Genomic DNA, 19,200 nt, shown 5'->3' with positions numbered 1-19,200 from the left:
CACACATACACACACACACACACACACACACACACACACACACACACACACACACACACCAAAGCCATCTACAGAAACAAGTAGTAAATAAAAAATGTTTCAACTTTTTTTCATAAAAAGAAAGAAAAAAAATGCTAGGACAGGTGTTAATGAAATGAATAAAACAAAAATATGACATTAATGAAACAAAGAGTTAGTTCTTTTATAATATAACCAAACTAACCAAAATAGAGATTAATGAAGAAAATTAAGGGGCTGGAGATGTAGATCAGTTGATCAATTGAGGAGTGCTTGCTTAACTTGCACAAAGCCTTGGATTTTTGTCCCCAGCATCACATAAACCAGGCACAGTGATACACACCTATGATTCCAGCACATGGAAGGTGGAAGCAGGAGGATCCGGCCATGAAAAGAGTTCAAGGCCAGCTTGGGATACAAAAGGCTTCTTCTCAAAAAAAAAAAAAAAAAAAAGTAAGTATACATACATACATATGTACATACTTAGACTAAAAAGGAGTTATGAAAGCAGTGAAATTCAGAAGATCATTTAGGAATATTTTGAAAACTTACAGTAAGTTGTAAAATCTTGAAGGAATGGGTACTTTGCTCAATATATGAACTACCCAAATTGAACCAAGAAGATCTAATCAAAAAAATGGTTAACACACACTGAGGGCTAGCTAGTGTGATGGCTTGGGGTGTAAAAGCGCTTGCAGCCAAACTTAAGTTTAATGTCCAGAAACTATATGGAGGAAGGAGAGAATTGCCTCTTGCATGTTTGCTGACTTCTATGTCTCTTGGTGGCACAAACATATACAAATAGAAATAAGACACAGAGGCTGGAGAAATAACTCAGCAGTTAAAGAGGGCATACTGCTCTTATAGAGGACCCGAAGATTTTGAGCTGCCATGTGGGTATTGGGACCTGAACCTGGCTTCTCTGCAAGGATAGCAAGTATTCTTTAGCCCTAGGCTAACTCTTCAGCCCTACTCTACCTCCCAATACTCTTACTAAATATAGTGCTTGAATTCTCTGTTGTATGTTTGCATTTTTGGGGGGGGTGGCAGGGTCTCTCTATGTAGCTCTGGCTGTACCGGAACTCAAAGAGATCCATCTGCCTCTGCCTCTAGAGTGCTGAAATTAAAGGTTTATGCAAAATATAAAATAAAAGTGTATGGTATCACTCCTAGATAGTACTTGAATTCTTTTTCTTTGAGTACTTGAATTCTTTAACAGGTGAATAAAAAGCATAGAAATAAGGAAGAAGAGATCAAATCACTTCTGTATACAGATATGATTATATACTTAAAAGACCCTAAGGACCTCACCAGAAAGTTTGTAGGGCTAGAAAATACTTTTCATAAGAAATTAGATATACAAATTTTACAGAAAAAACCAGTAGCAGGACTAGTGAGATGGCTCAGCAGCTTAGTGTTCTTGTAAAGACTAGAGCTTGCTTCCCATGTCAGGTGTCTCACAACCTTGCCTATAAGTCCAGTTCTAGTGGAACCTAACATCCTCTTCTGGATTCCATGGCTACTCATAAACACACATGCAAATAAAAATCAGCAGATTCTCTATATACTGATAACATGTTGTGAAAGAAATCAGAGAGATGGCTCAGCAGTTAAGAGCACTGGCTCGAATCCAGGTTCAATTCCTAGAATCTCATGGAGAACCTCAACTGTCTGTAACTTCAGTTCCAGGGCATCTGTCAACCTCTTCTTACCTCCATGGGAACTGCATGAATGTAGTGTACATACATGAGGGAAAACACACACAATACATATAAAATAGACTTTTTAACAAATTGTCTTACATAAAGTTTCACTTACCAAAATGTCTTAGTTTTTATCACTTATCCATGTCATCCTCTAAGTCCAAACAAGGTGGCATCTTTTGGGCTTGTATTTCAAAGTAGCAGCCAAATCAGAATTCTTTAGGAAAGGAAATAAAAAGGAGAAAAAAAGAGAGAGAAATAAAAAAGAGAGGAAAGAAAAACCACAGTATTATAAAGATATCAGGGTAAAAAATACAAACACTGTAAGTTATAAAGTCAATATGGGAATTCTAGAAATTGTTAAATCAGAATTCTCATTGGAAATCTTAAAACATGCCCTACCACTCATACAGAATGTAGAAGCAAAACTCAGGAACCCAAACCAGCTTCATATAAGAATCACAGAACTGGGAACTCTGGCTTCCATCACTCTCCAGACTTTCATTCCTAAACCTGCCTAATTAAACAGGGAAACTGCCTATAGATATTTGGAGCCAAATATTGTCCTCTGTATAAATTTTTAAAGATTTCTTTATTTTGTGTGTATGGATGTTTTGTGTGCATTTATATATGTACAACATATGTGTGTCTAGTGCCTCTGGAGGCCAGAAGAGTTACAGATGGTTGTGAGCCACCACATGGGTGCTGGACCCAACCCAGGTGCCCTAGAAGAGCAGTAGAGTTCTTAACTGCTGAGCATCTGCCCAGCCCCACAGAATTATTTTCTATTCACACTGAATATTAGACTCACATCATCTAACAGAATATTGATTTTTAAACTTCATAAAGTATAGTTGCCTTTTCCTATTTTATTCACAATATCATAGTTTTAATTAAAATTTTAATTTAAATTGTAAAGCATTCTTTATGGCAAACATAAATTAAACATGGAAATTTTATTATTTTGGCATGCTTCAGAAAAAAATTACCTATCTTAACAAGATAGTATTAGACTTTAACATATTTAACTGGGGTGCTATAACTTTGTTATTGCCACATACTGATTAAAATCTTTAAAATATCTATGTAGTGTGTGTATACATATGTACACATGTGTCACAGTGTGCAGAGGTCAGAGGACAACCTGTGAGAATCAGTTCTTCTCTTCTACCATCCTAGGGACTGAACTTAGGTCATCAGGCTTGTTGGCCAAGTGTCCCTACCCTCAGAAACTATCCTGCCAGCTCAATATTTATTTTATAATCTTGACATTTTATATGGATATGCACTGGTAGTAGTTAGTAAGAAAAAACTATTTTTAATTGCTTTTTTAACTCAAGAAAAAAGTACTTTTAAAGTTAGACCATAAGGAAAAATCTCAATACATCCAAAGAAATAACAGAGTGCTCAAATACTCTAATAAACAGTGCACTAAAATGATTGACTCAAGATAGAACCAACAAACAAGTCTTCCATCTTAAAGGAACAGCAAAACCTATGGATTCAAGTTAAGAAAAAAATGTCAAGCAAAAATTCAAAATTTCTAGAAAACTGTAAATCAATACTACATAAAGGAACCAAAGAATACAGGCAATTTGAGAGGAAGAAATTCAGTCGTGCCTCTGTGGGTGGTGGCAGTGAGCAGAAGTCCTTGGGTATGCAAGTTTCATCTCTGTATTCGAGTGGACAAAATGGCAAAGATTGTCAAGACTCACGAAGGGTTTCTCTGTGTAGTCATGGCTATCCTGGAACTTGCTTTGTAGACCAAGCTGGCCTTGAATTCCCTGAGATTCCCCAGCCTCTGCTTCCCAAGTACTGGGATTAAATGCACATGCCACCACCACCAGCTTGCCTTGTTTATTTTTAAAGTAATGGCCCCCACTTGAATCTGGAAGGTTGACTTCAATCAAACCTATGTAGCTGAGTTTGTTCTTGGATTTCTGACCCTCCTGAGTCTACCTCAGAAACGCTACCATTTCAGATTCATACCATCATGCCTCACTTGCATGGTTCTGTTTTCAGGCTACAGATTCCCATTATTGACCCAAACCAAAGATTTTTCTTGTTGTTTTTTTAAACATATTTCTGTCTCTGAGATATAAGGTATATTGCCCAAGGTGGTCTTGAACTTTTCTTTTCCTCTCTCCCTCCCTCCCTCCCTCCCTCCCTCCCTCCCTCCCTCCCTCCCTTCTTTCTTTCTTTCTTTTGTCACATGGTTTCACTTTGTGGCCTTGGCTTGTCTGGAATTCATTATGAAGACCAGGTTGGTCTTGAACTGACAGAGGTCCACCTTCCTGTTGAGTGCTGGGATTAAAGACATGTGCTACCACCACAAATGGCTGATCCTGAACTTTTGGTCTTCCCTAATGGGATTATAGGATGAACCACAATGTCTGATTTATGTAGTGCTGGAGATGAAATCTAGGATTTCATGTATGCTAAGCAACTGAGCAATACCCCATATTGCTTTTCAAACATTTCTGCTAGAATCATCTCTCATACCCTCTTTGACCAATCTGATTAATTTTGAAAGATGTATTTTATTCTTTATGTTCTTATGTTTCTGTTTGTATGCACATGTGTGTTCCAGTGGTCATAAAGTCAAAGAAGGGTATCCAGTCCCTAAAACTGACATGGATGCTAGGAACTGGACTGTGGCTAAAAGCGGTTAAATCAAGAGCTCTTAACTGCTGAGCCATCTCTCATCCCCAAACTGATTACTTTCTTAACTGATCAGTGTGCCTTATGCTTTCCATGACTGAAAGATAAGAACTAGACTTACTCATATCAACTATGATCTTTTAGGCATTTTGCATTAAATTATGTATACTTATGAGTGAGCAGAGTCTTGCTGTCTAGCAATTTTGAGATACTGCTGCCTCTAATTTCTTACTTTATGTATTTATCTTTAATGTACGTGAGTGCGGTACCTCTGGAGGCCAGAAGAGGCATCATATACCCTAGAAACAGGCATTGTGATTCCTGACATGAATGCTAAGACTATCTGTCTACTGCAGAAGCAGTACCTACTCCTTAACTGCTGAATCATCTGTCTAGCTACTGTTAATAATTGCTTGAATTGGAAAATTAGAGTATCACAAAGCTGAAAAGATTTCCTGTTTGTTTTGTTTGAGTAAATGGCTGAAAAAGAGACACTTTGATGTATTTTTTCCTTTGATTGCTAATAAAAATAGAAAGTTAAACTTGAAAAAAAAGAAATTCATAGTCATAAAATATCTACAAGAGGGGTAAGGGGAAGTAAATAAATGACTTAAATAGCTGACTCAAAGTTAGAAAAAAACATTAAAATGAGCTAATAAGGAACAAAACGAGACATCAATAAAACAGAATTCAATTAGAAAATAGAAAAAAAATACATTGATAGGACATACCTGCAATCAGCCTGAAGGAGGCCGAGGCAAGAGTTGCACAAATTAAAGGCCGTTCTGAACTACACATCAAGACCCTTTCTTCACTAAACTCTAAAGGGAAGCCAAGCAGAGGTGGTGGCGTATGCCTTTAATCCCAGTGCTTGTGAGGCAGAGGCAGGCAGATCTCTATGAGTTCTAGGCCAGCCTGGTCTACAAAGCAAGCTCTAGGACAGCCAAGGCTACAAAAGAAACCCTGTCTTGAAAAACAAAACCAAACAAGCTAACCAGCCTCAGAAATGGACAGGCCTAGCTGTTCAAGCTAGTGATCTCAGCACTAGGGAGGAGAGGGATAGTAGGGCAGGAGTATCAAGAGTTCAAGGCCAGTCTTACAAGGAAGAGTCTGAGGCTTGCACTGCACAAGACTCTATCTCAAATAAATAAAAATAAATAGGAAAATTGATAATGTTTTTAAAAATGTAAGTCAGGTAGTACTCTACAGCCAAGTCTGACTCTGAATTCCTGGCAATCCTCCGGTCTCACCTCCTCATGTGCTGTGATTACAAGTAGGGGCTATCATGCTCAGCTCAAATATTTTCATATCGGAAGAATGTTTTTTAAAATAGTTATATAACTAGTTGATTTAAGAAAGAAAAGAAAGAAAACAAACTGTTGGTGGTGGTGTACTTGGGAGGCTGAGGCAGGAGGATCTCTGTGAGTTTGAGCCCAGCATGGTCTAGAGAGTGAGCTCCAAAACAACTAGAGCTACAAAGAGAAACCCTGTCCTGAAAAACTGAAAAAGGAAAGAAACAAAAAAGACAAAGAGATTGAAAAGAATTGATGACTACTTTGGTCAAGGTTTTGTTCATCATAATATATATATATTTGAGACAGGGTTTCTCTGTATAGCTCTGGTTATCCTGGAACATACTATGTGGACCAGACTGGTCTTGAACTCAGAGATACACCTGTAAAGGTATTCACCAACATGCCCAGCTATAAGGTAAATATTTTAATACTTCCTTTGCTGAGAGCTCAGCACAAAGGTCCTTGAGCCCACAGATCTCCAGGGAAACCAGGAATGTTAAGTACACAGGATTATCTTCCCAATGGTAAAGAAGAAAAACTTATTTTTTCCATCCAGAAAGCTGGGAATTGGAAGTGCTTAATAACCTGGTAATCTGCATTATCTGTTGGGCCAGGTCATAACAAGCTCCTACAACTAGGGTTGGAGTTGGCTAGTAATCTAAATGACTTTCACAGCCAAGGGCTCCCCCAAATCCTACGACCAGGACCAGAGATACCCAGTAGTCTAAATGGCCCTTATATTTTCTGTACAGCCAGGGACTCCCCCCAGGTTCCCACAACCAGGACCAGAGCTGCCTAAATGATCTCTATGCTATTTGTATGACTAAAACCAGGCCAGACCCTTAGGCCTTTAAGCTGAGTTAAGTTTCAATGTAATTATTTTCCTTCCAGGGATTGTATCACACCAGGAAACTTTCCCCCAAATTATAATGTGTTTCAATTTGTTGGGAATAAACCACCTGGTATCAGACTCCCTTAAGTCTTGATCCAGATGAACCAAGTCAATATGAACCAGATTTTTCATTCTCACCTCTTCATAGTTCAAGCTTCCACCATGACCACCTACAGGATCCCAGTCACCCCTAAGCACCATACACAAGTGGAATGAAAAACAATACTTTACAAACACAGAAATCTAATGACCTGAAGTTGTTCCAGAGCACACAGTATACAGGAAAACTTTCAATTCTTTGTAAAATTACATTTATTTTATTTTACATGTATGTGGGCATACTCATGTCACTGTGCTCACATGGAGATCAGAGGACGACTTCAGAGTGGGTTCTCTCCTTCCACTTCTCTGTGGGTCCCAGTGACTGAATGCAGTTAATCAGGCTTGGTAGCAAGCACCTTTACTGAATAATCAATCTTCCCAGCCCCTCAATTCACTTTATGAAGTAAATATAAACACTCAAAGTCAACACGATTCGGAGGCAGAAAGCTACACATCAACCTTAATTACACTGTTTGGTGTGTAAGACTTTCAGTCAAATTCCAAACAGAATCTGGTAGTTCTTTAAAAGAATAATAATGCACCATGGCCAAGTGAAGTCTGTTATTAGAACTCAAAGCAAACTTGGTATCAGGAAACTGAGGGAAGATGTTATGTGGTCATCTCCACTGATGTAACTTACCCATGTCCCCAGTACTGGGTTCTAAATCTAGGATTTTATACACACATTTTATTTTGCCACTAAACTTAATTTCCCTAGTGCCCACCCCTGCTTTTTTCTCTGTGAGTTCAAGGCCAGCCTGGTTTACAAGAGCTAGTTCCAGGACAGTCAGGGCTACACAGAGAAACCCTGTCTCAAAAACAAAAGTCTTCTTAACATGATAAAAATTTATTTTCTCAACACAAAAGTGAGGGCTAGTGTGTAATTCAAGGAAGAAGCACCACACACAGAAAACAAGCATGAGTCAGCAGCAGCTTTATGGAGGAGGAGAGGAGTATATCAGTGAAGTCAGGAGCACAGATGTATAAAATCAGTAAATGAAATGAGAAATAAAGGTTAAAAAATTGGAAAGAATATAAAACTAATGAAAATGACAGATTTGTATATTTGAAAGTTAAGCAAAGGACAGATAATAAAATTTAGCAAAGCAGCATTGTGCAAAATTAATATATAGAAAAAACAGCATTTATTACCTATGTAATTATCAACATGTGGGGTAAGATCTCATTTTTAGTAGTGACAAGAAAGTTAAAATTTTTAAGATAACTAAAAAGAAAGGTCAAGATATAAAAAGAAAACCTAAAAATATTTATGAAGGAGGTTGAAGAGATAGCTCATTGTTGCTCTTGCAGGGGAATCGGGTTTGATTCCAAGCACTCACATGGTGGCTTGCAGTCATCCACAACTGTAGTTCCAGGGGATCTGAAGCCCTCTTCTGACTTCTTTGGGCACCTGGCACATACATGGTGCACATAAATACACACAAGCAGGAAGGTAAAATATTTGTATACATAAAAAATTTTTAAAAATACTCATTTTTAAACAAAATTTTTTAAGACATGGATAAAATAGTACCCTCATAGGTGAGGATTCACATGTGTGAATTTATAATTTAATTTATAATTTAATAATTTATAATATAAAACAACCTGATTCTAAGGTTTGTAGGAAAACTGAAAAATGAGAATAGAGAAAGCAATTAAGTCCTATCAGATTAAAACACATTAATAAGGGCTGGGGAAAGGCTCAGTGAGTGAGAGGTGATATGGGATTCCCCTCTGTATGCTGTGAATATGTTTTATTACCATTGGTTAATAAAGAAGCTGCTTTGGGCCTATGGCAGCACAGAATAGAGCAAGGCAGGAATTCCAAGCAGAGATAGAGGAGAAAAGAAGGTGGAATCAGGGAGATGGGAGACGCCATGTAGCTGTTGAAGGAGTAACATGCTGGCACTGGTAAGCCACAGCCTAGTGGAGATACACAGAATAATAGAAATGGGTTGAATTAAGAAGTAAGGGTTAGTTCAAAAGAAGAGTAAGCTATTGGTCAAGCAGTGTTGTAATTAATATAGCTTCTGTTTGATTATTTTGGGTCTGGGTGGCCGGGAAATGAACAAGCAGCCTCCACACACAGAGAGTCATTGCTATGTAGGCTAAGAATTGGAATCCAAATCCTTTGCACAATATGAAAAAAATGCACGGCCATGTGTGCACAGGCACTCTAACAGCACGGTGGGGTGGACATGGGGATCACTGTGGTTTGCTGGCTACCAGTCTAGCTCCAGGTTCTGAGAGGCTTTTTTTCAAAGGAATAAGGTGGAGAGTGTCATCCAAAGTCCTCTCTGGCTTCTAGGAGAGAAGATTGCTATGCTCTATCTTCCACATGCATAGACAACATACATGCAATATATGTGCATTAATGAACATTGACACATGTCATATTCTCAATAGTTATATTACTATGAAAACTTATGTAGGTGGATGGGAGACTAATTGAATTTCTCCTGCTACACAATAAGATAACCCCAAACAGACCAAAAACTTCAAATATAATAGGTGAAACTCTACATTTTAATATTACAAAAACACAGAACAAATATTTGTAACTTCAAGTGGGAAAGGTTTATTTAATGACTCAAAATCTAAAACCCCCTAAGACTGACAAATACAAACGAATGGCTGGTCATGGTGGCAGACACCTTTAATTCTAGCACTCAGGAGGCTGGAGTACAAGGCCAGCCTGGTCTACAAAACAAGTTCCAGGCCAGATAAGGCTACACAGTAAGATCTTGTCTCAAAACAAAACTCTTCAAGAAAAAAGGCAGGAAATTAAAACAAATGACAATATAAGGGGGGAAAACCCACCTGCTATCATTATCACCAACAGAAAAGCAAATCTCAGGGCTGAGGGAGTTCTCTCACCTAGCACAAGCAAGGCCTTGCCTTCAAATCCCAGCACCACAATGAAAGAAAAGGCAAATGATGGGGGTGGGAGGTATGTGTAGGCATGTAAGTTATATGTGCATGTGTTTATAAATAAAATAAAAAGATCAACAATTTGAACCGATTACTGTCTAAAAATGGGCACAGGCGATGATCAAAAATTCAAGAATACCAGGGGATTCCAATGTAAAGGCAAGTTTGTATCTGCATAATGATAATGCTGATTGGTGATGACAAAGACACTAGACCTTCTGAGACCTGTAAGGGAGCTTGTTGGGAATTCTAAGAACATCAGAAAGGGGCAAATAAATAATTGACTTTGGAGATTTTATCTATGCTTGTATTCTCTTCCAAAATCATACACAGTTGGTAAGTTCACCTCTTTATCTATTATTGATTCCTCCTATAAAACCAATAAAAAATTCATCTGTATTTCATATATTTGACACAATAAAGACATGACTCAACATGCTCTGTTGGTGGTGACTTTTTTTGAGACATGGTCTTCCTATGTAGTACAGACTGGCCTGGAACTCAGTATGTACCCAGGCTCATGATCCTCCTGCCTCAGCCAAGTGCTGGGATTATAGGCTGACCCCCACATGGCCAAATGTTTTTTTATCAAACAGATAACTATTAAACCTACATGCCAAATGCAGCTTACCGAAGTAAAATATTTTGTTGTAAACTGAGGTCAAATAACTTGGTTTAAAACGGTAAAGTTTAGCCAGTGAGATGGCATAGCAGGTAAAGAAAACAGCTGCACTTGCTGCCAACCCTGATGATCTGAGTTCAATCTCCCCGAAACTCAGATGGTAGGAGGAGAGCAATAACTCCTACCTCCAGCCTCCATGCATACACCATGGCATTCACATACTACCACATACATACACGTATCATAAATTAAAAATTTTGAGTAAAGTATATGGACCCAGAGATAGGTCAGTGGTTTAATGCTTGCCTAACTGTAGTGACAAAAAAAAAAAAAAACCTAAAAGTTTATTCTTAATTCAATCCTTTTAGTTGAAACTAAGTCTTTCAAAAAAAAATCCAACTTTTATTTGTATTCCAGATTTGACAGACCTGTTTAAGAACTCTCTGACCACTTTCAGAGAAGGTAGTCACTAGGACCCCTCTCCATTCCTCCCAGGACCTAGACAAAAGGGGGAAAGAACAAAGAAGAAGAAGAGAAACATCAGAAAAGACTAAATAAACCCAGTAAACAGATCTTAAGTAAATGTTGATGACCAGCCTAATTCCATATATTACTATTTTTGTTAATTTATTCTAGAAAGAGGTGTAAAAGAAATGGTGAATAGTCCCTTAGTACAGTGGTCTTTTTAGCAAATAAACTTTATTATCAGAAAGAATGTTCAAGGTATTTTCAAAACAGCTGTATAATAGTTACTTATAGAGGTAAGTTCATTTTATAAGTCATGCTCTTTATGGTTTGTGCATTTTTCCTAATGAATATTATATTTCAATCAACATCCTTAAAATACAGACACACTGAGGACAGCCTGGGTTATACAATGTATTTTAGGCTAGCCTGAGAACTGCTTTGAGACTATCTCAAAAGAGAGAAAAGGAGAAAGGGTACAGGAGAAGGTAAAGGGAGAGAAGGGGAAAGGAAAGAAGAGGGAGAGAGACAAAGGGCTGTATGTATTTGTAAAATGTAGTAATCCTAAAAGATTTCTATCATGCATTGGAGTCTCACTAGTTAGCTGCTTTGTCCCAGCTTGCCCATATAGTCCACATCAGTGCTCTTCTGTTTAAAATTATAAATACGTTGATAACATCATACATCTTAATTTAGCATTAACTTTATATTCTTTTTTTTGTTTGTTTTTTGTTTTTCGAGACAGGGTTTCTTTGAGCCTGTCCTGGAACTAGCAGGCTGGCCTCAAACTCACAGAGATCTGCCTGCCTCTGCCTCCTGAGTGCTGGGATTAAAGGCATGTACCACCACCGCCCGGCTTTACTTTATATTCTGAAATAATTATTTTATGACAACTGCAAAAACTAACAAAGAAACAAATAAATAGAAATACAGATGTTCCAAGCTCACAACTGTGCCCTAGTACAGCTACTTTGCCACCCATACATGGAAATGAAATAAAGCCTAGACTCCATGCAAACATTTCCTAACCTTAGTATGCATTTTTCAAATACTAAGATCAGCTGGTGTCCATATTCAGAATAACATAGCTTTGTTTATTTAGACAGAACCTAGTTGTGTAGCCCAGGCTAGCTTAAAGCTCTTACTCTTCCCACTTCAGCCTTCCAAGTAATAGGGTTACAGGTGTGTGCCACCACATCTGACTTTGACTAGCACCAGCTACACTAACACACAATGTGATATAGAAAGAGAAAGGCTGATCATGCCTGGGTGGCTTTGCCTTGAGTTCTCCTTGTGGTCTTCCCATAAAGTTGTATGAGCTGAGGTAAGACACAATTTCTATGAGCTTGTAGTGACATTTCATTTTTCTAATAAGTAAAGCTTGCCTGAAGATCAGAGTTAAAATAGCCCTAATGGTCAGCTTTACAGACCAGGTAGTGCTAACACACACCTTTAATCCCAGTAACCACACTAGTTGCCATAGAAACCAAGAAGTTCATGCCTTTGATCCCAGCCCTAGAGAGAATTATAAAACAGGAGGAGACAGCTCTCAGTCTCAGTCTCATTCTGAGATTCCTGGAGGCAAAAGTACCATTTTGGACTGAGGTAGAGGTAAGAGTCAGTGGATGGCTGTTTTACTTTTCTGACCTTCAGGTTGAACCCCAATTTCTCCCTCTAAGTTTTTATTAATCGGGCTTCATTTTGGTGCCCAACTTTTGTGGCATGAATTTATGAAAAAGCAGTATGCCTGAGGCCTTTTAAAGTCACCAGCCCAGGCCAGAGCTGGGATTGGAATTCCACTTCTAGGAACTGAAACCCAAACCTAGCCACCTAGGTTAAGGAAAAACAGTAGTGCTCCTAGCTCCTATCTGCCCCGACTTAGCTTCCTCTCCTGCCTTGCCCATCCTTGCTCCCACCCCATGGGGCACACATACAGCTTTTTGCAGCTCCCTGCAGTTTCCTGTGGCTCCAGCAGTCCAGCTACTTGTCTCCAGCCCTGTGTGTGTGTGGCTCCTACATGGCTACCACAATTTCCCCTGACTCCTGCAACCTGTGTGCAATTGCTGTACAGCTGCCCTGACCTGCATCTCTTAAATAAAATTCCATTCAGTTTGGTTTTGAGTTCTGCTTAGAAAATCCACAGGCTTTTCTGGCCCACATTGTTATTATACTTTAAAAAGTCTCAACTAACCCAGGGTTTTAAAAGAGGTAGGTCATCTGCTAACTATGTTTTTTTTTTTTAAGCAATTTGTAAACCATTCCTAAGATAATTGCAGGTAATATCCCCATCCAAGAATTTAATAATCTTTCTGTTTCTATTATGGATGGAATTCTAGGAGAGGTATATGTCTTACCTGTGACTTGTACACCCTTAGCCATAGCTGATATCAGTTTGATAATTCATATTATTATCTTTAAAGAAATGGTTTGATAAGTCAAGAATGAGAAACTTTTAGAGATGATACCAACTTTACTGACTAGTAATGAGAAGTTGGCCGAAAGGACTCATACCATTGAAAATGATGACCTTCATATCCCAGATAAAATTCAAACCATGTCAATGGATTATGAAACCTTACAAAATGGCACTGAGAGATTATCTGAAAGGATTCATACTGTTGAAATTGACAATACAAATCTGTTATAAAGTTTTGACAAGCTAGCAGATAGAACATCCTTCCTGGAATGCAATCTACATTCCATCCAAATAATCTCTAAGGGTGAGAAGATATCATTAATGGAAAAATATAAAAACTTGTGCAGAATGAGAACCAGAAATTATTTGATGAAATCATTAGAAATATTCACAGATCAAGAGATTCAGACTTTATAAATGACAGTGATAAAAAGATTTGAATCATTCAAGGAACTTGTCAGAACTGATAAGCAAAGAGGTACAGGTAAAAGACAACAGTAAAGATTTCAGAGTCAGAGATGACTTACCAAGAGTCTTAGCTTACTTATCCTGTTAGTATGGCTGGAAAGCCAGCAAATACTCAATACCCAAAAGGATATACAGAATGTAAATGCAAACCTATACATATGAGAGATCTAAAAGATATTAACAAGCAGTTGTATCTTATGGCATGCATTCACCGTATGTGAGGGAGTTGGTAAAGACAAGGGCTTCAAGAAATAGTTACTCCACATGATTGGCTTCAATTAGTCTCAGCTGTACTAGACCATGGTCCACAGTTACAGTGGAAGAAGTTTTAGAGAAGAGGCTAAGACCCTTGAACATCAAGGTAGAGTCAGAGGTTTTGAGGCCTCCCAAGATCAAATTCTTGGTGAGGGCCCTTATGCTGATTCAGATAGTCAAGCTACGTACAATGAATACATATTGTCCCTATGTCATACAGCAGCCTTGAATGCTTGGGACAAGAATCAGAAAAAAGAATTGAATCATATACTAAGGTTATATAAGACCCAAGAGAACCCTTTAGTGACCTTTTGCAAAGATTAATTTAAATAGGAGTAGCAGATCCAGAAGCTAGACAAGTAAGTACGCATTGAGTCTCTTGCTTTTAAAATGCTAACTTAGAATGTAAAAGATACTTGGGCTCTTAAAGATACCTGATCTCTTCAGATCAGGTCTTCTCTACCCTGGGAGCAGCTCTCTTGCCTTGGCCCCTCACCCCTGAAAATGTATGCCTGTTCCAGGTTCATCTCCACCCGCTCCTTGGTCAGGAGCACCTCTCAGCTGCTGAGCCGTCCTCTGTCTGCAGTGGAGCTGAACCCACAGACACGGAGAGATGAGGCCCTCAGCAGCTTGGCAGTCCCTTGTCCTTTGACCTCACTCGTCCCTAGCCGCAGCTTCCAAACCAGTGTCATTTCCAGGAACATCCACACAGCCGCCAAGTTCATTGGGGCTGGGGCTGCTACTGTTGGGGTGGCTGGCTCTGGGGCTGGGATTGGAACTGTTTTTGGGAGCCTCATCATTGGTTATGCCAGGAACCCTTCTCTGAAGCAACAGCTCTTCTCCTACGCCATTCTGGGCTTTGCCCTCTCAGAGGCCATGGGGCTCTTTTGCCTAATGGTGGCCTTTCTCATCCTCTTCGCCATGTGACACAGCTGTCTCCACTTCACCTCCCATAGTTCTTTTGTGTCCCGTCTGCCCTGTAAGTTCCTTTTCCTCTACCTCCCCAGGAAGTCTGGGGAAAGTGAGTGGCTCAGGGTTTGACAGAGAGAAGACAAATAAATACTGTATTAATAAGAAAAAAAAAAAGTCAGGTCAGCACCAATGACGAATGGGTCCTATACACAGCCAATATTGAATCTTTTATAACACTGAGGCTTGGGTAGAGAAATCTGACTTATGGTACCAATATCCTCTGCAGGGTAAAATCTCACTACCTAAACATATATATTTCAATACTTCTCAGCATAAAGTCACGACTCACTTAAAAATCAAAGCTGGCTTTGGAGTTGGATGGTGGCTATACTTCCCTAAATCCAGCATGTGTTCAAAGAAAAATTCAGAGTTTCTGTCTCATATTAGGAGCCACCAGGTGTGGGACAGAGGAAAATAAAATCTAGGGACTAAGGTTATCAAAAATTCTACTTCTCCCCATACCTATTTACATCTCTATGGTACCTTTCTTTGAATATATGCTATTGAAATTCAAACTTTTTGTTTTGATATGAATAATGTTTAAGTTTTCCACAATGAACAATAAATTTTCCTACAGTAACCTCTGACGTCTCCAGGAAGAAGATGGGGCCCCACAACAATTCCACCTGATTCATATGATGCCATTCAGCTGATAGCACTACTTAAAGATCAGCATTGGTTTACAAACTGCTCAGAACAATTTCAAGGTAGCTAGGTGAGATGATCCAGCCTCACAGACTATCCTAGCCAGTACTTGAGACAAGCCCGGCACTTTCCCACTATACATAGACTGGACAAAATTTAAAAAAAAATGGTACAGCTACCTCTACCAGGACTTGACAATTAACTTAAATTTTTCTTTCAGGATCCTCTAAAGATACCATCACCCCCAGACAGCAGGAAGTAAATTTAAAAACACAATGCCCACATTCCCAAGAGGTGGGTGGGTGGTTTTTAACCATTCAATGGATTGTGGGTATTATAGATATAATAGGATAAAAGAGTAGATTATTGAGTCTACTCTTAATTTAAAATGTAAGAGTTAGTTACTAACAAGCCTGAGCTAACAGTCAAGCATTTATAATTAAGTCTCCATGTGGTTATTTGGGAACTGGCTGATGAGACAGAAAAGTCCACCTACGCTGATTATGCTATATTTGTAAGAGATGCATGCTGCCTTATGGTATCAAGATGTCTTATATTTTTGGTTTGTTAAGATATTGTTTTCTCTGTGTAGCCTTGGCTGTTCTGGTGCTCATTCTGTAGATGAGGCTGGCCTCAAACTCACAGATCTGCTTGCCTCTGCTGGATTAAAGGTGTACACCACCACTGTTCAGAAAGATGTTTCTATTTTTAGATAGTTTAACCCATTAAGAATATAGCAACATGTTAAACAGAGATGACAGGCACTATGACAGAAGGAGGATTATGTGTATGAAAATTTGTATGATAAGGTATTTAAAGTATCACCCAGCTCCCAACTAAACTGTGATACACTGCAACAATGCTACAAGAAAATAATATATAGCTGAGTGGTGCTGGCACACATCTTTAATCCCAGCACTTGGGAGGCAGAGGCAGCAGATCTCTGTGAGTTTAAGTCCAGCCTGGTCTAGATGAGCTAGCTCCAGAACAGGCACCAAAGCTACACAGACAAACCCTGTCTCAACAAACAAACAAACAAAATAATATTAAAATCCAGTATTAACTGGTAGATAGTGGCAACAGAATTGTAGTCATTGTAAAAAAAATAATATGACAATATAGCCAAAAATAATCTTTTGTTCTAATTTTACATCACTTTAGGAAATATAGTCTAGCAGAAAAATAGGAAAAGGCTTAAAAACAGTTACAAAGGTACAATTGAGAATTGCAAAAACAGAAATTAAAAAAAAACCTGAAAAACATTTAAACACCAAATAATCAAGTTTTACTATTTTTTATTCACTAAAAATGGCAGATGCATAGACATGACTGAAAGTGCATCAACACTGTTACCAAATAATAAAAATATATGATACAGAAAGCTCTGTGTTAGATCCCCAAAATGTAAAGACTATAAGAAACTGTATGAATTAAGCTTATAAAGCCTGTACAAATAAGATAACAAGTCTGTGTTTACAATAAACACAATTTTTAAAATTTCATGGGGATAATTGTTCTTAAACACAAAATCAAGAATTGCTTTGACACAACAAAGGAAAAGCACTTGAGAACCATTATTGGTCACAATTTGAATACAATCCTATCGTGGACAATTACAACAAGCTTTCATAAAAGAGAAAAAAGCTGGTACATGACTCAGTCATCTTTCTGCTTTCTGCTCCAGTGTAAGGACTGAATTTGGATCTCTAGGACCCTTGTAAAAAGTTAGGCAAGAGGGATGGAGAGATAGCTTATTGGTTAAACTTATTGCTCTTGCAGAGGATCTAGATTAAGTTTCCAACACCCACATGGTGGCTCACAACCATCTGTAACTCCAGTTCCAGGTGATCTAATTAAAGCCTTCTTCCCACCTGCACTGGCACCAGGCAGACAAAATAATCATGAACTTAAAAGAAAAAAAAAAAAAGATCTGGAGGCATCAAAATCCCTGACTTCAAGCTACAGTACTGAAAACAGCCTGGTATTAGCATAAGAACAGACAGGAGGACCAATGGAACCGAATAGAAGACCCGGATATCAATCCACACATCTTCGAACACCTGATATTTGATAAAGAAGCAAAAAATATGAAATGGAAAAAAGAAAACATATTTAACAAGTCGTGCTGGCATAATTGGATATCAACATGTAGAAGAATGAAATAGACTCATATCTATCACCATGCACAAAACTCAAGTCCAAATGGATCAAACACCTCAAAATAAAGCCAGCCACACTGAACCTTATAGACGAGAAAGTGGGAAGTACACTTGAACACATTGACACAGGGAACCACTTCCTAATATAACCCCAGCAGCACAGACACTAAGAGAAACAATTAATAAATGGGACCTCCTGAAACGGAGAAGCTTCTGTAAAGCAAAGGACACGGTCAACAAGACAAAACGACAGCCTAAAGAATGGGAAAAGATCTTCACTAACCCCACATCAGACAGAGGTCTGATCTTCAAAATATATATAAAGAACTCAAGAAACTGGACAACAAAAGATAACATAATCCACACTAAAAAATGGAGTACAGACCTAAACAGAGAACTCTCAACAGAGGAATCTTAAATGGCTCAAAGACACTTGCAAATCAAAACAACTCTGAGATTCCATCTTACATTGGTAAGAATGGCCAAGATCAAAAACACTGACGACAACTTATGCTGGAGAGGTTGTAGGGAAAAGGGAACACTTCTGAATTACTGGTGGGAATTCAAGCTGGTACAACCCCTTTGGATGTCAGTACGGCGACTCCTCAAAAAATTAGGAAACAATCTTCCTCAAGACCCAATAATACCACTTTGGGGTATATATCCAAAGGATGCTCAATCGTGCCACAAGGACATGTGCTCAACTATGTTCATAGCAGCTTTGTTTGTCATAGCCAGAACTGGAAACAACATAAATGCCCCTCAATCAAAGAATGAATAAGAAAAAATGTGGTACATTTACACAATGGAGTACTACACAGCAGAAAAAAATAACGACAGCTTGAATTTTGCAGGAAAATGGATGGAGCTAGAAAACATTATTTTGAGCGAGGTAACCCAGATACAGAAAGACAATTATCACATGTACTCACTCATAGGTGGTTTTTAAACATAAAACAAAGAAAGCCAGCCTACAAACCACAATCCCAGAGAACTTAGACAACAATGCGGACACTAAGAGAGACTTACATAGATCTCATCCACATGGGAAGTAGAAAATAGAAAAAGACAAGATCTCCTGAGTAAACTGGGAGCATGGAGACCTTGGGGAGGGTTGAAGGGAGAAGGGGAGAGGCAGGGAGGGGAGCAGAGAAAAATGTAGAGCTCAATAAATAAAAAAAGAAAAAAGAAAAAGAAAAAATGAGTACACACCTATTGTGGTTTGAACAATACCGTCTCTTGTAAGTCTTAGCTGGGAGCTGTTTTAGGATTAGGAGGTAGGGCTTTGATGAAGAAGTATGCCACTGGGGGCAGGCTTTGAGGTTTCAAAAGACATCATCTAGAGCTTGTTTATTTGCCTCCTATTTCAGGTTCAAGATGCGAGCTCTCAGCTCTTCCTGCTGTGATGCCTTTGCTCTGATAACATGGACTCTAACCCACTGAAACCTAAGCTCAATTAAATGCTTCCTTTTATAAACTGCCTTGGTCATGGTGAAATTATGACAACAGAAAACAACAGAAAAGTAATACACCTATAATCCCAGTGCTAGGAGGCAGAAAGAAGAGGATTCCCTGGGGTTCACTGGCCAATCT

At 38.6% G+C, this 19,200-nt stretch overlaps 2 protein-coding genes across 9 annotated transcripts in view; one reads left to right on the top strand and one right to left on the bottom strand.

The window, feature by feature from the left end:
* The window catches only part of Ncoa6 (nuclear receptor coactivator 6), a 95,896-nt gene that overhangs the window by 54,937 nt on the left and 21,759 nt on the right, over positions 1 to 19,200 (bottom strand). For 6 of the 8 annotated variants that reach the window (XM_050150714.1, XM_050150707.1, XM_050150710.1 and 3 more), the window contains exon 2: positions 1,837 to 1,938. The gene's annotated coding sequence lies outside the window, so the exon portion shown is untranslated. Of the gene's footprint in view, positions 1 to 1,836; positions 1,939 to 8,011; positions 8,083 to 10,655; positions 10,726 to 19,200 lie in introns of all 8 variants that reach the window. The other 2 variants (XM_050150709.1, XM_050150708.1) reach the window with 2 other exon arrangements.
* LOC126506839 (ATP synthase F(0) complex subunit C2, mitochondrial-like) lies at positions 14,265 to 14,800 on the top strand. Its single transcript, XM_050150715.1, has one exon. It carries the CDS (start codon positions 14,336 to 14,338, stop codon positions 14,756 to 14,758), a length of 423 nt encoding a protein of 140 aa, XP_050006672.1. The 5' UTR covers positions 14,265 to 14,335; the 3' UTR covers positions 14,759 to 14,800.

This window comes from Alexandromys fortis, unplaced genomic scaffold (assembly GCF_014885135.2).
Source record: "Alexandromys fortis isolate MF-2015 unplaced genomic scaffold, M_Fortis_MF-2015_v1.1 scaffold_27, whole genome shotgun sequence".
Classification (NCBI taxonomy): domain Eukaryota; kingdom Metazoa; phylum Chordata; class Mammalia; order Rodentia; family Cricetidae; genus Alexandromys; species Alexandromys fortis.
This window is presented reverse-complemented; position numbering and strand designations above follow the sequence as displayed.

Bases quoted from the DNA above. Each gene is read 5' to 3' on its own strand.
- LOC126506839 (XM_050150715.1), top strand. From the start codon at position 14,336: ATGTATGCCTGTTCCAGGTTCATCTCCACCCGCTCCTTGGTCAGGAGC.